This window comes from Pteropus medius, unplaced genomic scaffold, assembly GCF_902729225.1.
Source record: "Pteropus medius unplaced genomic scaffold, Ma_sr-lr_union100, whole genome shotgun sequence".
Classification (NCBI taxonomy): domain Eukaryota; kingdom Metazoa; phylum Chordata; class Mammalia; order Chiroptera; family Pteropodidae; genus Pteropus; species Pteropus medius.
Window position 1 is genome coordinate 1,518,092 of NW_024342648.1, and position 14,363 is coordinate 1,532,454.

Genomic DNA, 14,363 nt, shown 5'->3' on the forward strand with positions numbered 1-14,363 from the left:
AGACGTCCTGTGTTCATGGATTGGAAAAATTAATGTTGCTAAAATGTCCATACTACCTAAAGTGACCTGAAGAGTCAATTCCTTCCCTAAAAGATCTCAATGGCATTTTTTACAGAAATAGAAAAAAATCCTAAAATTCATATGGAGCCACGAAAGACCCCGAATAGCCAAACCAATCTTGAGCTAGAAGTATGTAGATGGAGGCATCACACTTCCTGATTTCCAAATATATTGCAAAGCCACAGTAATCAAAACAGTATGGTACTCGCATAAAAACAGACATCCAGACCAATGGAACAGAATCAAAGGCCCAGAAATAAATTCACGCATCTGTGGATGACCGATCTTTGACAAAAGTGCCAACAATACACAATCAAATCAATAAATGACTTGGAGAAACTGGATATCCACATGCAGAAAAATGAATTTGGGCTCTTTCCTCACACCATATACAAAAAAAATCAAAATAGGTTAAAGACTTAAACATAAGACCTACAACCATAAAACTACTAGAAGAAAACTTGCGGGGGATGCTTTTTGACATTGGTCTTGGCCATGATTTTTTGGCTATGGTAACAAAAGCAAAAATAGACAAGTGGGATTGCATCAAACTAAAAAGTTTCTGCATAGCAAAAGAAACAGTCAAAAGAGCAAAGAGTCAACGTGGAATTGGAGAAAATATTTACAAATCAATAGATTTGATAAGGGATTAATATTTAAAATGTATAAGGAACTCAATAACAAAGAACCCCCAATAACTTGATTTAAAAATGGGCAAGGGACCTGAATAGACATTTCTCAAAAGAAGACATACAGATGGTCCACAGGTATATGAAAATGCTCAACATCACTAATCATCAGGGATGTATCCCCCCCCCACAATGGAATGTTATTCAGCCTCAGTCTTAATAGAGAAGAAAGTCCTGCCATTTGCCACATGGATGGACCTAGAGAACATTATGCTAAGTGAAATAAGCCAGCCACAGAAAGACAAATACTGCATGATCTCACATGTGGAATCTAAAATAGTCAAACTCATAGAAGCAGGGAGAAGGATGGTGATTGGCGGGGGCTAAGAGATGGTGGAAATGGAGAGACATTGGTCAGAGGGGACAAAATTTCAGTTATGTGGAATGAGTAAGCTCCGGAGACCAAACATACAGCAGTGTGACTAGAGTTAATACTTTATCGTACACTTGAGATTTGCTAAGAGGGTAAATCTTGTTTTCACCCTGCCCCCATAAAAAAATGATAACCGTGTGAGGTGATGAATATATTAAATAGTTTGGTCGTGGTGATTATTTCACAGTGTATACATATATCAAGACATCAAGTTGTACACCTTAATTATATACAGTTTGTAATCGTCAATTATTCCTCGGTAAAGCTGAAAAAATTACACGCAAGATGAGAGCTCAAAAAATAAATTTAAAAAAGCTTTGAGAAGCAGAATTGGGATGCCAAAACCTTTGTCTTTCAGGAAGGGAAAAGACAATGGCTGTTTGACTAGTTAGAAAGCAAACGCAGAGATTGCAAAAGTGTGACACGAGCTAGTGTTTTCATTTGTGCAAATGTCTACAATCGCTTATGAATTCCCCTAAGTCATTCTATGTTCTTCATGTTGATGACATTATTCTTTACGGATGCCTGATGATGACTGGTAATGGAAGGATCAAGCTACTGGTATTCTCGGAAGTTTGGGATGATTTAATGAAAATATTTTAAGTTTTTAGAGCACATTTATTTTTGTAGGATGGTGAAGATTATAGGTCTGAAAAGTGCATTGCTGGAGGGAAAACTTTTTAGCTGGAAATTTGTTCTCCATGATAGTTCCAGGATCTGTTTCTCATGGCGTTCTCAATAAACGGTACCGACTTTGTAAAGGAGAAAGGCTACCATAATGGAAGAAAAGAGAAGAATAATTGAATTCTCAGTTGCTAGTGGCTAAAGTACTTTAAAAGGTCATTGGGTGTCTTTCAGAAACTTGAGTCTGCAGAAATAAAGGGATGATCTTGACCAGTGGTCTCTGATGTTACTATTATAATTGTTTCGGGGGCACCACGAACCGTATCCATGTTAAGATGACGAACTAATAGCAGCAGCAGATTGATTTCTTCAGGGTTTCCGGAAATGTCAGTAAATAACAGTCACTGTGTATTACTTCAAAGGACCCTCTGCAAACCACAAGCAGCTATGGCACGCTCTTTGATGAATTTTTCCCTGACTCCTTGGATGTTGAGAAGGGAAAAGTGCTTGCAATCCTCCATCATTTGTGTTCTGTCAGGATTGTGGAATGAGGCCCAGAAACATTCTGCTGGGTGGCAAAGAGAGAGGGGAGCTAGATCTCAAGCTGCTGTACCACCGTGTGCCAGTGACATCTTACAGTGCCAGGGGCCCCTGTCCTGGATGCTCCACTGAACCCACTGCTACGTGGAGTTTAGGTGTATTTGGGGTAAGAAGTAGGTTGGTCTTAGTAGCAAGCATATCTGCTTTTACCACACTAGCATGAAAATCAAGTATTTGTGAATTTCTTACCTTTTACCCCCCTCCCCCAGGGGAGAGAATGGGAAGGGAGGGTCACTGGCGAACACTGAGTTAGAACCGGTGAGCGTTTCCATGAGTGATTCCACCCACATAATGAATCTCATGGAGTCATGGGAGAGTCGGCCGTTCCTCTTCCCCAGGCTTTGTGATCAATGTATTCAACCTCACTGGCAATGCCTTGGCTGAAAAGTGTTAGTTAGCTCTTGCTCTTGTCTGAGGAGCAAGCATCCGGATCGTGGGCTCCCCAGGCTTCTGTTAAGTTTACAGAAGTAGCCTCAGATTTTCTACGACACTAGAGGTATATCGACCCTGCAAATGTCCTTCTAATTTGCTCCCCAGATGAACTCAATTTGAACTCTTTCCACTTTGAACTTGAGCTACTAAATGAATTATAGGAATGTTTAACCTTTGAAGCACGCCGTATCCATAAATTTCTATTAAACTATAGAAAACTTCTGATTATGACAACTCAGCCTTAAAAACTGAGCCATTTCTTGGTATATATCCAAAGAAAACGAAATCTGGATGTCATAATGGTATCAGCAGTCCCATGTTCGTCGCAGCATAATTCATAATAGCTAAGATACTAAAACAAGCTAAATGCCCGTCAGTGGACAGGCGGATAAAGAAAATGCGGGATGTGTATATGTATATGTGTATACATACCATTTTCAGCAACATGGATGAACCCGGAGGACATTATGGAATGAGAAATAAGCCAGACACAGAAAGATAAATACTGAATAGTCTCACTTATATGTGAAATCTAAAATAGTCAGACTCATAGAAGCAGAGTGGGGTGGTGGTTGCCAGGGGTGGAGGGTGGAGGAGAAAATGAGGAAGTGCTAGTCAAAGGGCACAAAGTTTCGGGGTGAATGAGTTCAGGAGGTCAAATGTACTACGTGGTGACCAGTTAACAGTACCGTAGTATATACTTGAAATTTTGTAAGAAAGTAAATCTTAAGTGTTCTCACCACAGAAAGAAAAAAGGAATGACGGTGAGGTGGTGGCTGTGTTAATTAGCTTGAGTGCGGTGATCATTTCACCCTGAGTAGACACCAAAATATCAATTTGTAAACCTTGATTATAAATAATTAAGTATAAGTGAGAAATAATTCCTATTTCTCACTTATACCTCAATGAAGCTGGAAACAAACAGACAAAAGCACTGACCCGAAGCGATTGTCTTGCAGGTATGAGAGGATCGAAATCCCCATCCATATTGTGCCTCATGTCACCATTGGGAAAGTGTGCCTCGAATCAGCAGTCGAGCTGCCCAAGATCCTGTGCCAAGAGGAGCAGGACGCGTATAGGAGGATCCACAGGTGGGCACCTTCCTCGCCCCTGCCCTCCACTTCCAGGGCCCAGTCCCGTCTGCTCTTCGGTCCTTTCTTCTTCAGCAGCTCAAGTCTCGAGCCCGCTTTCCTTCCACCTGTCTGTGAGAACGCTGTATAGTGGTCTCCAGTCATGTCGCACACTGTATGACAATGTCGTTAACGTGTGTTTCTCACTTTGGATCCTTCAGGGGCAAAGACACTTTTTTGGTTGTAAAAAAAGTAAACTACAGTATCTTAGTAGCCCTATTGCCAGGCACTGGGTCGTGCCCAATACGTGAAGACTATGTGAAGACTTCAGAGAGACAGTGCTTTTCTAAAAACTTTAAAATTTCTCTCTTTAAATTACCTCGAAGTTCCAAATAAAATCACTTCTCAGAAAGCACGAAAAGTTTAGCAATACCAGGAATTTAAATTATACCTGTTCGTCTGATCCAGATGGCAGAGGCCTGGTACACTTTATCATTTCGTCTCGTAGTCTGTGATCACCTCGTTTTCTCTTCGCCGCTGCTTTGTTACTAACTTACACTGTTTTACCCCTTCAGCCTTACACATCTGGACTCGGTCACCAAGATCCATAATGGCTCAGGTAAGATTTTCTTTTTCTCGAGTATGAGCACTGACCTCTGAAATACTTAGCTGATAGAAGCGGATTTAGTTTAAGCGATCGAAGTGATGGGTACAAGTTCTCCTCAAGTTCCCTTTCCCAAGAGCTTTGCCTTCGATGAATCCTGCTCCCAACTTTTCTGTGGAACACAGTGAACCCCCAAATAATATAAATGCTACCGAGAGTAAGACTGGAGGGGACACAGGAACAGGTTTTACTACAGCCTGCTCAGTGGTGGGCTGGTGCCCGTTTAACAGCCGGTCCCCAGGGAAGAGGGAGGACCCTGATGGCTGTGTTTGACAGTTTCTGTAGTATGACGCCCCTCCCATGGCCGATTTCACGTCGCATACTTCTGGAAATTTCAACACCTGGCTCTTGTGAGCTGCTCTAAGCTGGTTCTAGCACACCGATACTAGCCTGTCGTGGTGGTTGAAAGAGAAGGACACACAGACAGACAGACAGACAGACAGAAAAAAGGGAGGGCATGAGGGAAAAATTTGTTTCACGTCAATAAATACAGCAGGGATTCCTATACAAGTCCAAGAGACAGCAAGCTCGACACAACATACAAAATGGCTTTCCCCACGATACACACCTTCCCGCCCACATTTCCTCTCTAACCTTGACTCCCAGGCCATTCTGTGCAGTCTCCCCCAGTGTCTAGCAAAGTCAGCAGTGAGGAAAAAGAGGAAGCTTTCAAGTGTTACAGGAAATTACTTTGAGGGGAAGAGAACAGAGAGATGGCGCGGCGTATCCGTCCTATCGTTTCTATCTGGAGGTAAAAGGTGACAAAGAGTTAAAAGTTGGTAATAAATAACACGTAGCAATACTGTAAAGCCACAGTAATTTAAGTCATAAGTGGACTGAAAAGAGCCCAGAAATGGGCCCGCAAGAATTTAAATTTAAGAAAGATGTTACTTCAAATCAAGAAAAAAAGGATGAATTATTCACTAAATAGTATCGAGGCAGTCATTTGTCAGTTTATTCATTCAGGAAATATTTGAGTGCCTACTCTTAGCCGGCAGTCTTCTAGGCACTGGGGTACAGTGCTGAACAAAAGAGCCAATCTTAACCTTCATGGACGTACATTCTATTTGCGCTTTGGGGCAAACAAGGTTCCTCGCTAACACCCTACACAAAAATTCCAGGTATATTGAAACTTTTACTATTTAATACGGTACAGCCACTTTGGGAGAGAGCTCAGCGATTATAATGACAAATGTTCCAGAAGTGTCTCTCCTAGCTGTGTACCCCAAAGAGTTGAAAACACGGATTCAAACCAAACCGCATACAGCAATGTTCACGGCAGCACGATTCATGGTAGCCACAGGGTGGAGATGCCCCAGTGTCTGTCAGTGGGTGGGTGGACACGCAGACACGTGCTCCATCCACGCGACAGAGTTCTGCTCAGGAACAAAAACACCAAGTACCGATGCAGGAATGACCTGGGCGAATCCCAAGGGCGGTACGCCAAGTGAAAGAAGCACCGCACGGAATGTCACGCTCTATAGTTCCATTCATATGACATTCAAGAATCGGCAAAACTGAGCTAAGGTGACAGCAAGTGCATTAGTAGCTGCTGGGGCCACAGGTGGAAGGACGTTGACTGTAGAAAGAACTGCAGAGGGGCCTCGGGGCTGATGCAAATGGTCTATGCCTTGGCCGCGCGGGTGGGTACAAGGGGGTATGCACCTGTCAAAACTCATCAAACTGTATACTTGAAATGGGGTCCTTTTATTGTCTATAAATTACACCCCTCTAAAGTTCATGTTCAAAGGAAAAAAATACAGAAAGAAAATATAGGAGGATATTTTTCACACTCTAGGGAGGTAATGCCCTAATCTGAAACCCTCGACTCACAAAAGAAAAGGCTGACTAAGTAAGAGTTCAAAACTTTGATAAACCCCTACAGAAAAGTCAAATTGCTCATAGTAATCTTTAAAAAGGGGTATGGATTAAGATGAAATAATCGGTTTTTCACATTTTCTTTTGGCAAAGATTAACTTGAGAGATAAGTACGTGAAGGAATGGGAAAAGTGAACACTCCCATATACTGTGCCTGGAGGTGTAATTTGGTGTAATTTGGTAAAATGTGGAAAATACTGGATAAAAATACAGTTTAAAAACGTACATGCACCTGAATATAGCAATTCTACTTCTAGAAATGTACCCGTCAAAAATTTGGAGGACAAGTGTGCAAAAATAAATTTAAAGGGGTATTAATTGCAGTCTTTCTAATAGCAAAAAATTGGATGCCACTGAAATGCCTATCAATAGGAGATTTATTAAATTGGTATGTCCGTTCTGATGGATGACTATCGTGTGGCCCTTAATAATAAGGAAAGCCAGGAGTCAAGACAGTGGCGCAGATACATGCTATGTCTGCCTCCTCTCATGACCAAATCAAAATTACAACAAAACTACAGGACAACCATGGAGAATTGCCTGAAGTCTGCTGAACAGAAGTCTATACAGAAATAGCCCCCCTGAGGCTGGTATGAGCGGCGGGGACATGGAAAAGGCTGATCCCACACCCGCATGTGGCAGTTAAAAATCGAGAGGGATCTCTCAGCTGCCAAGGTCCCCCCAGAGAAGCGAGGGGTCCTGGCCCCACAGTAGGCTCTTGGGCCCCGGCTTTCAGTGCGGGGAAGAGAGGTCCCCACAAGTTCCGGCTGTGAAAAGCAGTGGACAGTGTGGCTGAGTGAGACGGATGGTGGCTGGAGTTGCACACGTTCCTCTTTAAGGGCCCGAGGATGGCCTCACCGCTGATGGGCTCACTCGCCCTGAGCTCCAGTGTTGGACCAGCAGCTCGAAAGGCACCAGGGACACAGGGGCAGGAACTGAGTTCTCTGGCTTTAGGACGAGGGCCGGAGGGGCAGCTTCCTCCCAGACAGAAGTGCTGATGGAAGCCACTGTTCCTCTGTTGGGCACTTCCGCCACCCAGCGTGCAAATGCAGGTGGGCACCATCATACTTGAGTCTCCATCAACCTGGCTAACAGTGGTCACTCCACCTTGTTGATTCCTTGAGATCCTGACCCCCGCTCCCGCCAACGTGCATACCACCTGAGCCACTTCCAGTGGCTTTTCCATACAAACAGCCTGTCTTGGCTCTTGCTGTGGACTTTCCTAAAATCTCTCAAAGGCTCACAAACCCCAGACAAGCAGCATCTGGCCTCAGCATGCCATGTACCTCTTGCTAAGAAGCCCCAAGCCTGGCACTAGCGCCAGCCGGCCTCAGTTCCTGACTTGGCCTCTCGAGGCACCTCCAAGCCCAGCGAAGTTGACAGTCAGTCATCTGCAGATTGCTTGGTGGCTCATGCCAGGTAGCCCCAAGCCAGGCACAGGTTTTGGACCAAGCCAGAGCACCAACTGGGTACATGTGAGGGTGACACAGCTGAAGGGCAGACGGGGCAGGCACCGGAGCCCCGCTAAAGCGAATCCTGCTCTTGGGGTCAAGCCGTGCACAGCATCTCCTCCACCATCCTCACGGCCAGTGGCCTGAGGGTCAGTCCCCCCCACTGACATGCAGCCAAGGCTCTACTACAACAGGAGGGCACACACAACCCACACAAGGGACACACATGGAACATTTGCTCAGGTGACCAGGGAGATTGCGCCCCTGAGACCCACAGGCCACATACTCCATAAGGCCACTCCACTAAGACTGGGAGATATAGCAGCCCTACCTAATACACAGAAACAAGCACAGGAAGGCAGCTAAATTGGGGAGACAAACATGTCTGATATGAAAGAACAGAACAAAGCTGCAGAAAAAGAACTCAACAAAATGGAGAAAAGCCATCTACCAGATGCAGCTTTCAAAACGCTTGTGATAAGGATGCTCAATGATCTCAGTGAGAAATTCAACAAAGAGATAGAAAACATAAAATGGAGATAGAAAACATAAAAAGAACTAGTCAGAAATGAAGAATACAATATGTCAAATGAATACCTTAGAAGGAATGAACAGATTAGATGAAGCAGAGGATCGAATCAGTGATTTCGAAGATAAGGTAGCAGAAAACACCCCAATAGAACTGCGACATGAAAAAAGGAATCCAAAAGAATGAGGATACTTTAAGGGGCCTCTGGGACAACATGAAGCATACCAACGTTTGCATCATAGGGGTGCCAGGAGAAGAGAGAGAGCAAGGATTTGAAAACCTATCTGAAGAAACAATGATGGAAGACTTCCCTAACCCGATGAAGCAAATAGACACTCAAGCCCAGGAAGCGCAGAGAGTCGCAAACAAGATGACCCCAAAGAGGCCCGCAACAAGACACAACATAATTAAAATGGCAAAGGTTAAAGACAAAGAATCTTAAAAGCAGCAAGAGACAGGCAGCTAGTCACCTACAAGAGAGCTCCCATGAGACTGTCAGCTGATTTCTCAACAGAAACTTTGCAGGCCAGAGGGACTGACAAGAAATATTCAAAGTGATGAAAAGCAAGGAGCTACAACCAAGATGACTCTACTCAGCAAGGCTGTCATTTAGAATCGAAGGACAGATAAAGAGCTTCCCAGACAAGAAAAAGCTAAAGGAGTTCATCACCACCACGCCGGTATTACAGGAAACGTTGGAGGGACTTCTTTAAGAAAAAGAAGAAAAAAGGATCAAAAATATGAACAATAATACATGTAAAACTAATATAATACTGTATGCCAACTGTCATTGAAAAATAAAAAATTTATTTTTAAAAATGAACAGTAAAATGGCAGTAACTATATATTTATCAACAATTACTTTAAATGAGAATGGATTAAATGCTCCAATCAAAAGACACAGGGTGGCTGAATGGATAAGAAAACAAGACCCTTATGTATACTGCCTACAAGAGACTCTCTTCAGATCGAAAGGCATATACCGGCTGTCAGTAAAGAAATGGAAAAAGAAATTTCACGAAAATGGAAACAAACAAAAGTTGGGGAGCAATACTTATGCCAGACAAAACAGGCTTTAAAACAGAGGCTATAACAAGAGTCAAAGAAGGACCCAGTGATCCCACTTCTGAGTGTTTACCCAAAGAAACCCAGAACACTACCTAAAAGGGACATGAGAATACGTATGTTCATTGCAGCATTATTGACAGTCAAGATATGGAGGCAACCTGGGCGTCCGTCAGTGCACAAATGGATAAAGAAGAGGTGGTACTTATATGTGATGGAATATTACTCGGCCATAAAAAAGGTGAAGTCTCGCCATCTGCAACAGCCTGGATGGACCTAGAGGTTATTGTGCCGAGTGGAGTAAGCCGGACAGAGAAAGACAAATGCCATATGATTTCACTTACACGTGGAATCTAAGGAACAAAATAAACAAACAAAACAGAAACAAACTCATTGATACAGAGAACATTTTGATGGTTGCCTGGGATGGGGTTGGTGGGTGGGTGGGTGGGTGAAAAAAGAGAAGGGATGAAGAAGTACAAATTAGTAGTTATAAGACAGTCACGTGGATGTAGAGTACAGCATAGGGAATCTAGTCAATAATATTGTAATAACTACGTGTGGTGTCGGGTGGGAACTAGACTTATCGGGGTGATCGCTTCATAAGTTATATAAATGTCTAATCACTATGTCGTACACCTGAAACTAATATAATATCTCGTGCCCACTGTAATTGAAAAATTAAAACAATATATTAAAGAAAAATAAGGAACGCTAGATATTTATTGACATAGAAAGATGTCTATGGCATTTTGTCACGTGGGAAAAGAGTAATATCCACAATCATACAGTTTTTATTCAGAGGCACAGACACACACGTAGACACGCATATACATACGCCTTGGAAGGTATCTCCCACAGTACTACAGTGGTCATTTCCAATAAGTCATGTACCACGAGAGAGAGAAAGATATTTCCATTAGGTGGAATTTGTTTTAAAAAGACTGCCATCGAATCCTTGCCTCACCATGAAGCTGAACATTCCTCGTAAGGCAGGAGAGATGATGAGTCCCTTACTCTTCATCTCTGGTCTTTCCTCATTTCCAAAGAGAAGCTTTCAGGTGAGTCGAATTAATGTATTTATTTCGTACGTAACATTCGATAAGCGATTTTCCTACTGGACTTGTGGAGAACAGTCGCAGAAGGCAGAGTTCTGGCTGTCTTGGAGGTTAGGGTCGTTTGCACTGTGGGAAGGGCGAGGGCTGGGGAAGGAGACCCTTCTGCAGCTCTTGCCCTTCTGCCGAAGGGAGTAAAGAGCTGGTCATTTTCTGCTGTCTGCTTATCCAGGCTTCCCTCTGGCTTATGGATCCAGGGATGTTCACGATGGCCTCAGAATAGGTATCTTCGCTCAGCCGTTCTGTCTTTCCTCTGGCCGGCCGTACACAACTGTCTGCCGGTCCAACTTACTGCACTTTTCCTACTTCCTCCTCCAACCCCGTCTCTCCGTGCTCACAGTTGGGGGGCCGTTGGTGCTGGCATGTTTTCTCATCTGTGTTTTTCCTATTGAAGTGTTTACCAAGAATCTGTGCAGCCAGATGTCAGCGGTCAGCGGGCCTCTCCTACAGTGGTTGGAGGACAGACTGGAGCAAAACCAGCAGCATCTGCAGGAGTTGCAACAAGAAAAGGAAGAGCTGATGCGAGAACTTTCTTCTCTAGAATAAAGTGGGAGACAAAATGGGGTAAAGAAATTTTATTTTTCCAGTAGCCTGGAAATTCACACTCCCCATGTATAGGCAGGCAATGGAGAAGCTCCCTTTATATCCCAGGGGATGAGTTTTATGCACAGAATAAACACAGGATATCTTCCCTGTAACTGGCCTACAAAGCATATGCAAGATTATTTAAGTAGAATACAGAAGGGTTTTTTTTTTTTTTTAAGGCTATGGAAGGTACATCGGCAAGGACAACTTGTAATAAACTGTCTGGGGAGTATATGTTAAATGTTTATTTTCCCCTTGTTTGACTTGGAAATCTTTATTTTCATTTTTCAGATACACTTACTCCTTACAATAAGCTAAAGGGAGGAGAGTATTTAATGTTTTAGTAATGTCCTCCTCTCTGATCTCTAAAATATGTGTCCCGAGATACCTATCAAAGTCAAATCTATGCGAGTGCCTCTCTAACCAAATAGATGAGTTCTGCCATATTTGACTCGGAAGCAAATCTGTATTTAGCGATCCTATTTCCCTAGGAACTCTCGTTATAATCTAAATGTGTTTTTCCAGAAATATTTGGGATTTAGGATGTAACAAAAATCATACTTTAAAAAGTTCTGTCGCATCGTTCTAACCTTTTGTAGCCACAAATGGTAAGTGAGCCTTCAGAGAAGAATCAAGCCTATTGCATACTGGAAATTAAAGTGGGAATTAGGGGGAGGCGGAAAGAAAGAAGACAAACGAAGCCCTAATCCCAACAACAGTGACAAAGGGTTGGGTTTGTTTTTCGTTTCTCTTTAGATTATTGTTTTTCATATTTTAAAGCATAGTCTAGAGCCACCTCTACTAGAATCACTTGGAGGCCAAATTTCATCTCTGAGAGTGGAACCCAGAAATTGTCATGAGCTCCCCAGCTGATTCTAAGGCACACTAAAGTTTGAAAAGCACTGCCCTAGGTCATATGGAATACAGATGCTGTATTTTCCTTAACTTCCCACAGCCACTGTTTTCTATTCTTTTATTTCCCTATAGGAAAGATGAAAACATCCTGGCGTTAAATTAATAATGCTAAATCAATTTCGAAGAAAAAGTCGGAGGACTCACATTACCTGACTTCAAGACTTCTCATAAAGCTAGAGTAATCAAGACGGTGTTGCGTATGCCCAACTGATTTTGACAAAGGTACAAAAGCAATTCAATGGAGGAAGGATAGTCTCTTCAACAAATGATGCTGGATTAATTAGACACCCACAGGCCAAAAAAATGAACTTTGACCTAAACTGCACACCTTATACAAAAATTAACTGAAAAATGTAATCATGGATTTAGATGTAAGAATGTATGTCTTATACAAAAATTAACTGAAAAATGTAATCATGGACTTAGATGTAACATGTAAAACCATAAAGCTTTTAGAAACAAAATCATGGGAAAATCTTTAGGATCTCGGGCTAGGCAACAAGTTCTTGGCCTGCACCCCAAAAGCACAATCCTAAAAGGAAAAGGTCGATATATTGGACTTCATCAAAATGAACTTTTGCTCTGTGAAAAAAATTTAAGAGGAGGAAATTGTTGAGAGAATTATTTGCAAAGCATCTATTTGATCAATCTAGAATATATAACAGTAAAACAAACAATCCAGTTAGAAAATGAGCAAAAGACATGAATTGACATTTTACTAAAGATGAGCTATGGAATGCAAGTAAGCACAGAAAAAGATGTTCAACCTCATTAGTCATCAGAGAATGCAAATTCAAACCACGATGATTTATGACTGCTTCTCAGACTGGCTAAAGAAAATATATAGAAAATACCAGATGCTGTTGATCATACCAAGTGGATCTCACACGCATGGCCAATAGGAATGTGGATCAACACAGCCACTCAGGAGAAGAGTCTGGAGGTTTTAATGAAGTTAAGCATACACATATCATAGGACCCAGCAGTTGAACTCTTGGACATTTATCACAGAGGAATGAAAACCTGTGTTGGCAGGGAAACTTGTACACAAATATCCTTAGCAGCTTTATTTGTAATAGCCAAAAACTGGAAGCAACCCAGATGTCCTGCAATTGAGTGAGTGATTAAACCAACCATCCATAGCACGGAATGCTACTGTTCAATGCAAAGGAGTAGAGTATTGATACACACAAGATGGATGGACCTCAAGGGTATCATGATGAATAAAAAAGCCATTCTCAAAAAGTAATATACCGTATGATTGCATTTATATAACATTCTGGAAATGACAGAATTATAGAAATGAAGAAGAGATTATTGGTAGCCAGGGGTCGGGGACTGGCAGGGGTGTGGGGTATGTATGACCATAATGGGAATAACACAAGGAATTCCTCCACGCTGATGGAACAGTTCTGTATCTTGATTGTGGTATTAGTTAAATGAATTCATATCTGTGCTAAAACTACACAGACCTACACACACCCACAAATGAATGCATGTAAGATCCGACGACTCTGGATAAGGTCTGCTGTCTAGTAAGGAGTATTGTACCATTTTCAATATGGTTTTGAAGTTGTACTATACTTATACAAGATCTTACTACTGGGGAACCTGGGCGAAGGGTACATAGGACTCACTGTACTATTTTTGCAACTTCCTGTAATCTGTAATCATTGCAAAATAAAAAGTAAGTACTAAATATGGTGCTAGGAGTTATGGTATTCGTCCGATGAAATACGAAAAGAGTGATAAAATCTGAGGGGAATACAAAGATTTGAATATTTTTACAGGCCAACTTCGAGCACATGTCCGTTTTCCTTTCTGGCCTTTATTTTCTTTGTTTATAAGGTTAGAGTCGATGACCACCAAGCTTCCTTTTAGCTCAGTGTTCAGCCTTTAAAAGTGTTAAACATCACTTCATACCACAAGGAACAGTGATGTGAACAAGATGTGTCATTCATTTCCCACCTGCATCAATCTGGCTTAACTTTACACAATATGTCGCATCGTGCACACAACCCTGTATCCCCTCATGGTAGCAGATTCTCTGTTCAGTCACAGCCAAGACTCCGATGAGAACAATACACATTTGCGTTCTCTCCTTGTTTTCTCATCTCCCATTCATTCATTCAACTCATTGCATTCCGACCTCTGCCCACATCGCTCCATTCAGACCTCTCCTCCCAGGCACCAGTTACCTGTCCACATAGTGAAAGTCGATAGATGCTTCTCCTGTCCTCAATGAATCTCTCAGTCCTGACACAATTGGCCACTGTTCTTTGAAATCAATCAATCTCTCTCTCTCTCTCTCTC

The 14,363-nt window shown here is 42.3% G+C and overlaps 1 protein-coding gene across 4 annotated transcripts in view; it reads left to right on the plus strand.

The window, feature by feature from the left end:
• Positions 1-13,749, plus strand: part of BRCC3 (BRCA1/BRCA2-containing complex subunit 3) — a 48,318-nt gene extending 34,569 nt beyond the window's left edge. For 3 of the 4 annotated variants that reach the window (XM_039867022.1, XM_039867024.1, XM_039867025.1), the window contains 5 exons: positions 3,738-3,869; positions 4,424-4,467; positions 10,723-10,773; positions 10,945-11,114; positions 12,123-13,749. In XM_039867022.1, the coding sequence (XP_039722956.1) occupies positions 3,738-3,869; positions 4,424-4,467; positions 10,723-10,773; positions 10,945-11,096 (379 nt within the window). In that variant the 3' untranslated portion in view covers positions 11,097-11,114; positions 12,123-13,749. The remainder of the gene's footprint in view (positions 1-3,737; positions 3,870-4,423; positions 4,468-10,722; positions 10,774-10,944; positions 11,115-12,122) is intronic. The other variant, XM_039867023.1, reaches the window with a different exon arrangement.
• The last annotated feature ends 614 nt before the right edge of the window (positions 13,750-14,363 follow it).